The 14,677-nt window shown below is 37.1% G+C and overlaps 1 protein-coding gene across 1 annotated transcript in view; it reads right to left on the reverse strand.

The window, feature by feature from the left end:
• Window positions 1-8,489: 8,489 nt before the first annotated feature.
• Window positions 8,490-14,677, reverse strand: part of Cpsf100 (cleavage and polyadenylation specificity factor subunit 2) — a 125,481-nt gene continuing 119,293 nt past the window's right edge. Inside the window, exon 18 of the mRNA XM_053784763.2 lies at window positions 8,490-12,842. Coding sequence (XP_053640738.1) covers window positions 12,750-12,842 — 93 coding nt within the window. The 3' untranslated portion in view covers window positions 8,490-12,749. The remainder of the gene's footprint in view (window positions 12,843-14,677) is intronic.

Here is a 14,677-nt window from a genome sequence, read left to right on the forward strand (position 1 = left end):
TTACACATAGGAACTTAAAAAAAATATGAATTTTTCTTATGGCATCTATTTGCAAATATAAGGAATAATATTCTCTGAACATGAAAAAGGTTATTTTGTAATCAATAATTTTGGTATGAATTTTTTTTTTTTTTTCAACAAGTTGGCTGTCTCCCACCGAGGCAGGGTGACCCTCAGCATTTCTTTTGTTTTTGTAAAAACACAAGACACATGTATCAGTTTTGCTCTTTTGATAAATATCTTTAATTTAAGAATATTACTACACCAATTTATATTTTTTTTAATAAGATTTTCCTGGTCTACTCCATTTTCATCTGTAATTTATTTTTGAGTTTTATCAGACATAGATACATGCATATGATAAAAACTAAAATATAATACAGTAAGCCCTCAATATAACACTTAGAATTATGAGCAAAATCCACTGGTTAACTTATATTTTTAATTGCTTTATTTCCAATGTTTATTGCAGTATATCTCTATATATTCCCTACCCTGCAGCGCTGTATAGCCCTTGTGGCTTAGCGCTTCTTTTTGAGTATAATAATAAATAATATGTTCAGTACTATTAAGTATACAGTTAACACTTTCAGGGTCCGTCCCGTAGATCTACAGCTTTACGTTCAGGGTCCAAACCGTAGATCTACGCCATGAGCTCAGCTCATTCTGATAAACTGTGAGTGGTACATTTGGGCCTAGATACGAGAGAATACATCTATGTGGTATGTGTGCACCACATAAAACAAATCCTGCAACACACTGTATATAATGAGAAAAAAAAAAAAACTGAGACCATGATTTTCGATTAAAACAACGACTTTGCAGTGTTTTTTCGTATGTTTTTTATAATTGTATTTGCGATTTCTTGGTCTCATTTGATAGAATGGAAGACGTACTACAGAAATAGAGATGATTTTGATTGGTTTTTGCAATGGAAATGGCTTGAAGCTTAGCTCAAAATAGCGGAAATGTTAAAATTTTGCCGATGTTCAAGAGTAAACAAACGACCTCACACATCTAATACACGCCAGCTGGTGGGTCTAATATACATTCACAAATGTGGTGATGATATTTATACAATTATTACAATATTGCATAACAGTAAATCTTCTATTTTTTGGTGTGAATAAAAATTCATTATGTGAATAAAAAATCAAAATGGAATTTATTTGTAAATCCTCAAAATGTAACTAATGAACAGAGGAAATGTTAGTTTAGTGCCAGGAATACCTACATTGTTTATGCTGGACCCTATTTTGAAACTGGAATATTTTGAACTTTGTGTTAAATTGGCCAAATTACCAATTTCCGATCACTTTATTTTGTAGTTGAAACAGTTGACTTGGCGACTTCTTGAGCTCAATCGATAGAATAGAATAATACTAGTGAAATAGCTAAGAATTTGGTCGACTGGAATAATATAATTGGCCTAAAATGGGAGTCAAAGTCGGCAAAATAGCCGATTCGTAAATATCGCTGACACATCAAAATTCGCGAAAGCATAATTTTGTCAATTTTCCATCAAATTTTGTACTTTTTGTTTTATTACCTTCACAAAAAGATTCTCTACCATTTCATAAGAAAAAATAAAATTTTTTTTTTTTTTTAAATTCTTGGACACTGGGGCACCACTTCAGATTTTGGCCTTGGACCCTGAAGGGGTTAAGTACAGTGGTACCTCGAATTACAAACTTAATTCGTTCCAGAAGGCTGTTTGAGTGCCAATACCAAATTTGTTCCCATAAGGAATAGTCCGTTTCAGACCCCCAAAAATACACTTACAAAAATATACTTACATAACTGTTCGAGTTGGGAACTGTTCGAAACTCAAGGTACCACTGTACTTTAGTATTCTACTGTATGCTGGTCTAATAGACACTCACAATCTCCTATTAGTCCATTTTATCAAAGGTTTACTGTATACAGTACAGTTGCCCCCCAGCTTAACTATGATAATGTTCACAAAGTAATTTTAACCCTTTCAGGGTCCGTCCCGTAGATCTACGGCTGGTCGGTGAGTGTCCAAACCATAGATCTACGCCAAAATTCTAGCGCCGTCAAATTTAGCGCGAAAGCGCTCATAGGCCTACATGTGAGAGAATGGGTCTGCGCCGTGGGTGTGCGCCATAAACAAAAAATCTAGGCGCCTGCATAGCATTGTGGGAACGCCGGCTCAGTCACCCTTGTTCACCATGCCTCGTCGCAAGTCAGCTCTCACTCCCCGGAAAATTGGGACTCTCCTCTTCCTGTCTGATAGTTCTGACACTGATGGAAGTGGAAATGAAGACGAATTCTACGGCTTTGATAAGTTAGTGACCGAAAATAATGACCAGGATATCGATAATGGTGCAGAAAACCCCGACGATCCTCGACCTTCTACCTCTGGTGTGGGCACTCGTGACTCACGGTCGGGTGTTCCTAAACATAAGAGAAAACTAATATTTTCCCGTGGCCTGGCCTCTGACTTCAGTAATGACGATGATTCTGACGTGGATTGTGATTTTATTGCGCTCGACGATCATTCGAGTAGTGATAGTGAGGAAACATATTCACCAGTGAAGCGTCGGTATGTTCGCCGCCGCATGCGCTCGGGTAGTGTACCCTATGCTGTGCCCAGGGGACGGAGTACATCCCGGAGTACATCCCGTGGCCCTACACCCGTTTTAGGTAGTGATAGTGAGGATGATGTGGCTACACTTGGCATGGATGGGCCACAGGCATCAGTGGATGGTGTTAGTGGGGCTGGTGGTGGTAGTGGCACCGCCATGCGTGACTCACTGTGCCACGCGGGGACCCACGCTGCTGACTCGTCAGTTCAAGGACAAAGCGGAGCGTCACCCACCAGCCCGCCACAACCACCCGTACAACCAGCCTATGATGTCCAGTATCCACCAGCAAACCGTATCTGGGATTGGCAGCAAAATCCCAATTTTGTTCCCAGCCCTCACCACTTTGATGACTCTCAAAGTGGAATTCTACCTACCTGTCCCCTTGGAACCACGGCCAATGAACTGGAATTCTTTGAATTATTCTTTGACCAGCCATTGATGGAAATTATTGTCAGGGAAAGTAATAAGTATTTTCAGTACACCATGGCAAATACGATCTTATCACCACAGTCAAGACTACACAGGTGGAAAGAGACGACTGTTGCAGAAATGTATTTGCTTTTTGCAACAATAATGCTTATGCCTCACGTCTATAAGCATAATATAAAAGCATACTGGTCCACAGATCGGCTAATTTGTACCCCATCCTTCAGTGAAATAATACCAGTGAACAGGTTTATCTTACTGTTACGTATGTTGCACTTCTCTGACAAAACCAGGCCTGACAGAAGTGACAGGTTATACAAGATTAGAAATGTTTTTATGTATCTCAAACAAAAGTTCAGGATATACTTTTATCCATTCAAGAATCTTGTAATTGACGAGTCTTTGATTTTGTTCAAAGGTAGACTGTCATTCAAGCAGTATATACCGAGCAAGAGGAACCGCTTTGGTATAAAATTGTTTGTACTCTGTGATTGTGACAGTGGCCTGGTGTTGGATATTGTTGTATACACGGGTAGTAAAACATTGAAAGATACCAAGATGTTATTGGGTATATCAGGTGACGTAGTGAGAAACATGATGGCACCTTATCTTGGTAAGGGCCATACATTATATACCGATAACTGGTACACAAGCCCATTACTCAGTGATTTCATGCGAGTGAACAAGACAGATGTGTGTGGCACAGTACGTTCTAATCGTAAACATATGCCCAGGCTCAACGCAGGTGTTCGTGGTGATGACGTGCAGGTGTTTACTGCCAATGACATCATGGCATTACGGTGGCATGACAAACGAGATGTCACATTGTTGACAACCATTCACCGTAATGAAATGCAAGACAGTGGCAAAGTTGATCGAGTGACTAATGAACGTATTCGAAAACCAGTGACAGTGATTGATTATACACAAAACATGCGCTTGGTTGACAAGTGTGACATGCAGATTGGTTTTGTTGACTGTGTTCGTAAGAGTTACAAGTGGTACATGAAACTTTTCTTCCATCTCATGGACATTTCAATGCTGAATGCATATAATATGTACCAAATAAAGACTGGTAACAGACCACCGTATGGTGAATTTTGTTTGTCTGTTGTCAGACAACTCATAATGAAGTACCAGGTAACAACACCTGCAATACAACATGGTCCTCGAATTCATCACAATATACCCAAGCGTTTGAGGAGAGAAGGTGATCATTTCATAATACAGCTTCCTTCAACTCAAAAGAAATTTGCTCAGAAGAGATGCATTGTCTGTGCACAAACAAAACGACGGCAACAAAGACGCAAAGACACTCGGTTTATGTGTGAGGAATGTAAGGTGCCTCTGTGCATGGTGCCTTGTTTCAAGGAGTTCCACAAGCTCCAGCAGTTCTAAAACCATGTCCAGTGATTGTAAATATGTAAATATATGATATGCATGTTTATTGTAATAAACAACAGTGGTAAACAATAATATGATAATAACTTTAGTGCGGTTATTGTGTTCAATACAGTGAGTATATATATATCAATTATATACAGTATTGGTCTCTCAGGCCCCAAATGTTAGTAGGAATAGAAAAAAATTGGAAAAGAAAAGAAAAAACAACTAAAACAACAAAATAATATAATACGCGTATGTGGAATTCGTCGATGTTGCCGCCACCACATCATTTTCTACAAACTTCTTGGCACTGTATCTCGGTAAGTACTGATCAGATTCTAATTTTTTTTGTTTTATTACCTTCACAAAAATATGCTCTTTAATTCTGTAAGAAAAAATAATTTTTTTTTTTTTTTCAAAATTTCTTGGACACTGGTGCGTGACTTCAGATTTTGGCCTTGGACCCTGAAAGGGTTAAATACTGTAATGACCCAAAAAAGCTTTGAGCTCCTACATAAAACTGGAATTTTTATTCATGCAGTGACCTCAAGTTAGCAAAAATTAGCAACATGTAAGGTTTGTATATCCCTGCTGCTGGTTTGATACAGTAGTACATAGCACTTGAGTATTTTTATACCATCCATGAATTTTTTTTTTATCCAGAAACAACTGAAAAAAAATAATTACAAACATCTCCCCAACAAGCATAATACAGACATCAACATTTCTTGACCACATTATACCAAACAAACAGGAACTTGCTGTCCTTCACCAAATGACCATATACCAAAGATAAATACATTTAGCATTAAAAACAGAAAAAAATAAATACTGCATAAATGTGGAGGCAGTATATGACAAGTACATGCAGTCAACCCTTAACCTGCCATTAATGTAAATTTATGCCAAGTGGGAAAATGCCATTGACATATATATTTATGCCAGAATTCAGGACATCCAAAATGGTCCTAATGAGCCTGTTTAGGCCTTCATCAAAGAAAACAGATCTGGGTCATAGGTGTGTGCAGTACAAAAAATAAATTGTGTGCAGGATATTGTGGGAGCCAGAAAATGCTATTTCCTTAGTACAGATTATTGAACATTAAATAGAAGTGACATGCTATATAAAAAACATAGGAGTAGGCCACCTTCAAACCTTAATATCTCAGTAAGTACTACTTCGATTTTATTCATTCTGGTCTTGTTACACTTCTTAAATTAGTACAGTATTTAATATTGTTTTCAAAATTGCCAGCACTGGATGCATGTTTATTTTAAAAGCTTCAGCAGTTTAAGGGTGGCAGTGTATGACTAACAGTCCTTTCTCCTCTTCTCCATTAAATATAACCTTTTTAGCTCCCTTATACATATTAGTTATATTAAAAAATTCCTGAACCTGCCCCAACTAAAGAGATGCTCTCTTTTGCATAGGTCATGAATATAAGCTGTACAGACAGTGCAGATGTGTGGCAGGCTTAGATTACTATATTCACGGAAAAGCACTCGAGCCATAAGTGGAGTGTTAGTGAAATTGCTAGGTCTCATTACTTCACTTGAGCAGAGGTATCAGTTGAGCTCAGACACTAGTGAGTGTCATCAGGCTGCTGCTCGACACACTTCCTTACTGGTTCTGAGTTTTGCTATCTTATGCCATTAATAGCATCTAATACTAAATAATAAGTTTGATCTACAACTGTTTTTAGTTAGTAAATGCAGCACAGTATAAGGGAGAAAAAATTACTAACAAATTACTGATGTATGGGCCACAAGCTATCCTCAGCTACGTCACTTGTACTTCTCTCATTGCCTCTTCTACTCATACCACCACTACCATATTACCTTGTCAGATACAATGGGAGGGAAGGAGTAATGTTGTCTTATTCACATCTCCAATTATAAAGAGTTTTTTATGAGAAAATGGGATTTAATTAAGGAACTATTTTATTTATCCCTATTTAGTGTGTAAGGTGTGACCAATATTTCAAAAATGTTTTCAGCATTCTCTTCACTGTATTTACTCAGGTATTAGCAAAATTTTGATGAAAATAAGAAAAAATTTTAGAGTGAGATAAACAGGTTAAGAAAGCTTAGGGAATGAATGGATTTGTCAGTTAAAAACAGAGTAGGGGAGTTAGTAGATGGGGAGCTGGAGGTATTGGGTAGATGGCGGGAATATTTTGAGGAACTCTTAAATGTCGATGAAGAAAGGGAGGCAGTAATTTCATGCAATGGCCAGGGAGGTATAACATCTTTTAGGAGTGAAGAAGAGCAGGAAGTGAGTGTGGGGGAGGTGTGTGAGGCATTACATAGAATGAAAGGGGGTAAAGCAGCTGGAACTGATGAGATTATGAGAGAAATGTTAAAAGCAGGGGGGGATGATATATTGTGTTGGAGTGGTCGGTATTTTTGTTTAATAAATTATGAAAGAGGGGAAGATACCTAGGGACTGGCAGAGAGCATGTATAGTTCTTTTATATAAAGGGAAGGGGGACAAAAGAGAATGTAAAAATTATAGGGGAATAAGTTTACTGAGTATATCAGGAAAAGTGTATGGTAGGATTATTATTGAAAGAATTAGGGGGAAGACAGAGAGTAGGATTGCAGATGAGCAAGGAGGCTTTAGAGTGGGTAGGCGATGTATTGATCAAGTGTTTACATTGAAGCATATATGTGAACAGTATTTAGATAAAGGTAGGGAAGTTTTTATTGCATTTATGGATTTAGAAAAGGCATATGATAGAGTGGATAGGAGAGCAATGTGGCAGATGATGCAAGTATATAGAATAGGTAGTAAGTTACTAAATGCTGTAAAGAGTTTTTATGAGGATAGTGAGGCTCAGGTTAGGGTGTGTAGAAGAGAGGGAGATTACTTCCTGGTAAAAGTAGGTCTTAGACAGGGATGTGTATGTCACCATGGTTGTTTAATATATTTATAGATGGGGTTGTAAAAGAAGTCAATGCTTGGGTGTTGGGAAGATGGGTGGGATTGAATTATGGGGAATCAAATACAAAATGGGAGTTGACACAGTTACTTTTTGCTGATGATACTGTTCTTATGGGAGATTCTAAAGAAAAGTTGCAAAGGTTAGTGGACAAGTTTGGGAGGGTGTGTAAAGGTGGAAAGTTGAAAGTGAACATAGATTAGAGTAAGGTGATGAGGGTATCAAATGATTTAGATAAAGAAAAATTGGGTATCACATTGGAGAGAAGGAGAATGGAAGTAGTCAATGTTTTCAGATATTTGGGAGTTGATGTGTCAGCAGATGGGTTTATGAAGGATGAGTTTAACCACAAAACTGATGGAGGAAAAAAGGTGAGTGGTGCATTGAGGTATATGTGGAGACTGCTTGACACATCCAACAATGAAGTAGGAGTATACATCAGACCATGCAGAGAAGAATCTTTCCATTTGTGTTCAAGAACACAATAATGCTTGCAACCAAGATGACATAAAACAAAGATATATCATCTCAATAACTCTGGCATGCTTCTTCTCAACTGCCACGTAACAGCAATAAGAGGACCTCACGCATTCGCCTATCACCAATGATGTGCATTCTCCACTATCCATGCTGTACTTTCTTGTTATCTTATCAAACCATACCCCGGCCGGGATTGAACCTGCGGTCAGAGAGTCTCAAAACTCCAGCCCGTCGTGTTAGCCACTAGACCAGCTAGCCACAATAAGATTCGTCCAACTAGGTATATTTCTACACCATAGGAAGGTTAGCACAGGCACCACTGTGACCACAAATGCAAGTTTTTACAGACGAATCTCCAGCTAGTGTGGCCGTGACGAACTCTAGCTCAAGTCCCTTCACTGCCGTCAACATGACTCACGAAATCGTAATGACACGATTGCAAACAAACCATACCCCGGCCGGGATTGAACCCGCGGTCAGAGTCTCAAAACTCCAGCCCGTCGCATTAGCCACTAGACCAGCTAGCCACAATAAGATTCGTCCAACTAGGTATATTTCTACACCATAGGAAGGTTAGCACAGGCACCTCTGTGACCACAAATGCAGCTAGTGGCTAACGCGACGGGCTGGAGTTTTGAGACTCTCTGACCGCGGGTTCAATCCCGGCCGGGGTATGGTTTGTTTGCAATCGTGTCATTACGATTTCGTGAGTCTTGTTATCTTATATCATTTGGAGTGACCAAGGTTCTGGAACTGAAATGTATCCAATAAAGACATTAAGTGTAAACACTTGTCTTTTCAACCATACTGTGGATATCATATTCCTTGTACCTTAAGAAAAGTTACTGATCATGTTGATTGAACATACAAAGAAAGGTGCTCCACTTAATGCCCTCATGATAAAGAGAAAAAAATACTGCTAGGTAAAAGAAACAGTAAAGATGCATTACAGAATACATGAGCACTTTAACACAGCCATCAACTACTGACAACTCTGCCACAGTTACTCACATTAAAACAAGAACCACAGGTCACCAGTTTGGCCACAGTAACTCTCTCCACACATTTACAAATAAGTACCAGCAACCAGAATTTAAAGTAGGGAAACAATGGGGGAGAGGTACACACACGCATGCACTCACTCCCCAGGATAGGAATTCTTAAACAATCGTCTGCATTTTTCCTTTCATTTCTGCCATTGCGTACTGCATTGATATTACAGAATTGTATAAACACCTTTCCTATCAATTTTCTTGATATATTATTTAAAGAAAATACTGTATTAATAAATGTAGCCCTTTAAAAGAAAGCTATATAAGGAGATTAAAGAAATTATAAAAACTTCTCAGCAAATAAACTTATAGAAAAAACAAAAAACAATAAAATATGAGAAGTAAGCAAATAGAAGAGTATGAAAAAGGATTAAAAGTGGGTGCTCCTTGAAAATTCTAAAATTATAACAAGAGAAATGAATACCTTTTCATACAGTGTTTCTGGGTTGGCCTCCCCTTCCCCTTAACCCTTTCAGGGTCCCCAGGCCCTCTCCCAGAGTTGTTCTCAGGGTTGCCCAAATTTCAAAAAAAAAAAAGAAATTATTTTCTCTTATGAAAAGATAGAGAATCTTTTCCCAATCATAATGACATGATTTTTGATGGAAAACTTACGGAATTATGCTCTCGCGAAGTTAGCGGTCTCGACGATGTTTTCGCATCGGCGATTTTGCCCATGTTGAGCCCTATTTTCGACCAATTCCAGAGTACTAGTCGACAAATATCATAACTATTTTGCTAGAACTCCATTTTTTCTATCGAATGAGTACAAGAAACCACCCATTTACCAATTTCAACTATCCAATACAATGGTCAGAATTTAGCAATTTTGCCAATTTCACACGAATTTCAAAAGATGCAAATTTCCAAATAGGGTCCAGAATAAACAAGAAAGACATTCCTAGTACTAAAATAACATTTCTTCTGTTCATTAGTCATGTCCCCATGCCCCTCTTACATTCTTTTGCTTTTCACCTTGAATTTTTATTCTCAAAAAAAAAAAAAATAGATTTACTGTTATGCAGACTACTGCATTAGTGTAGAAATAGTATAAATAATATCGGCGTACTTGTGAAAGAATATTAGACTCACTAGTTGACGTGTATTGGACGCTTAGCATGATTTGTTTACTTTTGAACTTTGGTAAAAATTGAACATTTCTGCTACTTTGAGCTCAATTTCAAGGTACTTTTCATTGTAAAACCAGTCAAAATCATCTAAATTTCTGTAATATGTCTTGCATTCTATAAAATGAGACCAGGAAAACTAGAATACAACAATAAATACCATACGAAAATACAGTGCAAAGTCGCTGTTTTAATCCAAAAACACGGTCAAAGTTTTTTTTTCTGATTATGCACTGTGTGCTGCAGGACTTTTTTTTATACTGCACACACTGACCACATAGATCCATTCTTTCATATGTAGGCCTACCAGCTTTCTCTCACTTGATTTGAGGGCGCTAGAATTTAGGCGTACTAGTACGTCAAAAACCCTGGTGCGTAAGCCGTACTAGTACGTCCGAAACCCTGAAAGGGTTAAAGGAGGGTGCCTCTGCCAGTGAATGATTTAATACAAAAAATTGTAACTACCACTTTTCCCTTTCCCTAGATCAAACCTGATTAACTAGGTGCTGAATGACTCCTATGGATGCAGCACTTTCTATGAATAAAATAACCAATTTTCTGTGCTTAAAAAATATGGAATGCCTATATCAACATGTAGAAATCATATGAATTATTCTTTTGTTAGTCATGACAATGTTACATATAATTTATGATGCTCAAACCTCAGTGCAAATGCTTCATTTTCTCTCCCTACCTTTAACAAAGTTGCTCATCACAACTCATCAGTACGATAAAAATATGAGTAAATATATCAAAATTTTTAACCCTTATAACTAGTTTTACATCACCTGTTTGAGTTGCATCTTTAATTAAATCTTAAAATAATGCTTGATGTTAAAATGGTATACAGTACAGCAAAGTTTCATCAACTAAGGCAATACAAGATGTGGTAGTTTCCAAAATTTTAAGGCAGTCTATGACAATTTTTTTTTACAGTCTGGTATTCGGAATTTAGCTATTAGGATCATATTCAAAGCAATCAAAGGGAATTTGACCATTTCTCCGACCATTCCTGCAGCTTGTGGAATATCGATATCTTTGGAGTAACTTGCAGTGGAAAATCCAGCTCTCCATGACTAAAAACAATAAAGTGATGAAATTTAACTGTTGGGACCAAAAGTTTTTTTCTTAATAATGAAATCCTGTCACTGATGAAAACCATGACTTGTAAAGTTATAAAAAATAAATACACAATGAGGGAATTTGCTTAGCACTAAATTTTCAGTTCTCTTTAACTTTTTTGATGTGGGTGTTGTTAATTTCATCATCAACTGGAGTACATAATATATGAACTGCATAATTACAATGTAATGCATATAGGAAGTGGGTGCTAATATTGCAGCTCTCAGTGGCTCAGTAATGTGTTGGGTGCTGTATCTCCTGATAAACATGTCTCTTAATAGGAAATTTAATACTGGTTTTATATTAAGCCAGTCGTCAAAGCTAATGTATTCATTATAAACTTGCACATTAAGAAGAAGAAATAATTCTATTTTAAATATAATGTATAGGCAAATGTTTTCATCATCACATGTTGCCTTTCTCCATCACTGCATTATCTGCACAACTTCAGAATGTTTTCTTTCAACCCTAAAAAGGACCCAAGCTGACTAGCATTTTGAATGTGACCCTAGTAATGAACATTTTGGTCCTAAACAATTAATATGGTAAATCATCTGCATATGGAAATAAATGTTTAAAAGAGTATTTGCTGAATACTCTCCTGTGTTGTTAAATATAAACTGATTCAAATTACAGTAAAACCTCTCGCTAACAAATTTTGTAAATTTCGGAAAAAAAAAAAAAACATATAAGTGCTCTAATTATCTGACAAAAATGGACAAAAGTTTGTAATTCCACACTTTGCCCATAGAGATAGTGCCCAGTTGTCTTCTGAAGTACATACTGGGCCAAATCCACTAACTCCAACGTTTGTCTGGTACGGACAAATAAAGAGGAGCTTTACAACTCCTGACTCAAAACAGTCATTCTGAGTTACTACTATCAATCAGTGCAGTTTACACCCAATCTCTCCACCATGAGAAACTAAGTAAAATTACTGCAAATTGTGTAGAATACTATAAAATTACTATATAGTACAGTATTATACTGTAGTACTACAAGTTACAATACTTGTATTCTTAGTGTCTCTGGTTGTCTTCTGCATCATTAGACCAAGTCCACTACTTACGAAGACAACTGGGTGATCATGAAATCTTAATTTCATAATTCAGGAGTTGCGGACAACTGGCATTATCGTACACCCCCCTCCTCTCCATTAGTTCATTAATGAGAGATTTCACTGTATCTTGTAGGGAGTAAAAATCAGACTCCAAACAATAAAAGCTTATATGATCCAGCCAAGCATTTCTTTATGCCAAATTTCATTTGTACCTAGAAAAGTAAGGCTGTCTCTTGGCTTTCTCTTCCTTAAAAAAAAAAAACTGAAATTCAGGTCTCATAAAAAGAAGACTTCTAGTTACAGTGTTCACAATTCTCAAGTCGCATATTTATAAACTGATCATGGGCCACATGTTGCATCACTGGTATGCTATGCAGGTACATAAGCAAATACAAAGGCTCATTTCAAATATAAATAAGCTTATTTATACCTTATTACACAGAGTTTGTGCCTTGATATTTGTGTTACATACTATGATAACTGCAACTGATGGTTCATCTCTAAGCTTCAATTTTTCCATGTCCTTCATTATGATTATTATATGTCTTCTATAATATTGCATATTGAGAATACAGCAGCTCACGAATTTCATAGTAATCAGAACTCAGTGGGCCTTCTAGGGATATACTGCCGGAGTCTTGCTGTTGGAAAAGTTTGTTTTAATATACATATTTAAGAAAATTGTACAATAAATACATTAAATGATTAAGAGAAAAATTAAATTTAGTAGCACAGTGGTTAAATACAACCTCTCCTCACTTAGCGACATACTCGTTTACCGAAGCCTCAGACTTACGATGGGCTCTCTGGCCAGTATTCATACTGAAATAATGTATATTAGAGCTGATTTCCTGTATTCTGTTTATTTAAATATACAGTACACTACTGTATAAACATTTAAAAATATACCAGAAATGTTATAAATGGTGCAAAGGTGACATTAAAACAATATCAAAGATGGTTGACACAAACTCACTATCATTATAGTACGTATGCTCCTCACTCAGCGATGAATTCATTTAACAACGTGGTCTCAGAAACAAAACTCCGTCGTTAAGAGAGGAGAGGTTGTATAAGGTCTTAATACAGCTGTTGCTGCTTAGGTGGTTTTTCTTTTTGTCCACTTTACCACTGACATATTTTCCCTTTCACTGACAATCAAACCATTCATCTCATTTGATTACTGTATATTTATCAGAAAAGTTGCTTTTCAAATAATTCTACACAGACACAGTGTGTTTTACAAATTTACATTAATGGCTTTCTTTTGTGCCTATTGTATTAATACATTTAAACTACATTATTTGTATGGCATAAAGAAATAACCATTATTATATTATTACTCGATACTATTTCTTGAACTTGCAAAATTCTTACATACTGATTACATTTGTGTGTTGTATGATGGGAACCCACATGAAACGTCACATGCATTCACACACAATAACTGCCACACCTCTCTATGTACTTTTTTCTACTCAATTTTGCATCCACTCACCTGTTCTTACTTGCTATGGTGCATATTGCCACATGTTTTCTTATGCATACCTAAATGACCAATTGTCAACTATTTGCAAAAACAAAGACCTAACCTATTTCTGCAATGAATCACTTACTAAAGAAAATGTTGAATTACTTAAACAGCTGATCGAGCAACTGAGTCTGCATGGTCCTTGCCCTAAACATCAGCATATCCAGGGACCTAGCAAAATATGACTTCTTTGTGCTTTCTAGAAATAGGATGAGGGAAGTTAGATTTCTGAATCGCCTATAATGCACTTTGGGAGTAAGAAGCAACTATGAAAGATGAAGTGGATACAGTCACAATGTGTATGATAGCAATGCGAATTTCATATAACTCTGCTGTGAAAATACTAGCTATTTCTAATAAATGACCTTTCATGATTCCTTCAGGAAAAATAACTGTATATCTGACACCATCAGGGGATTTAGAATCATCAGTGACCTCTGTAATAGCACAAGAGTGAAATTGGAAGTTATCAAAAAACATTAACATAATGTTGTAGGAGGCAAGTGAGCTTTTGCACATGCAAGTGGGGGAAGAGCAAAAATGAATCATTGGAACTTCCCAATAAGGAAGAGAAAGGTAAGATGCAGGGTGAATGCAAAAGGGAGGCAAACTAAGGGAATTCAAGCATGGATCTTTGATTGTTTCTACACATGTTGGCTTGCTGTTGCCTCTCCTGATTGCCAGCTTACTGTGTTCTGTTACATGCTTTGCTCTGAGCAGTGTGCACAGATCATCTGCAAACCATTATGGCACACCTTCCTGGGTCTGATACATTGCCCCTTCTAGCAGAGCTAGGTTACCTGGACTCCCCTGTATGGATTCTACCTCCACTTAGTTGCTTCCTCCATGTCTTGGTACCGGTGGTATGACTCAACACATGTCCCCAAAACTCCACAAATACTACCAGCATCTCTCCCAACTATTGTATTACAGATTCCAACTTTT

Source organism: Cherax quadricarinatus, chromosome 51 (genome assembly GCF_038502225.1).
Source record: "Cherax quadricarinatus isolate ZL_2023a chromosome 51, ASM3850222v1, whole genome shotgun sequence".
NCBI classification, from domain to species: domain Eukaryota; kingdom Metazoa; phylum Arthropoda; class Malacostraca; order Decapoda; family Parastacidae; genus Cherax; species Cherax quadricarinatus.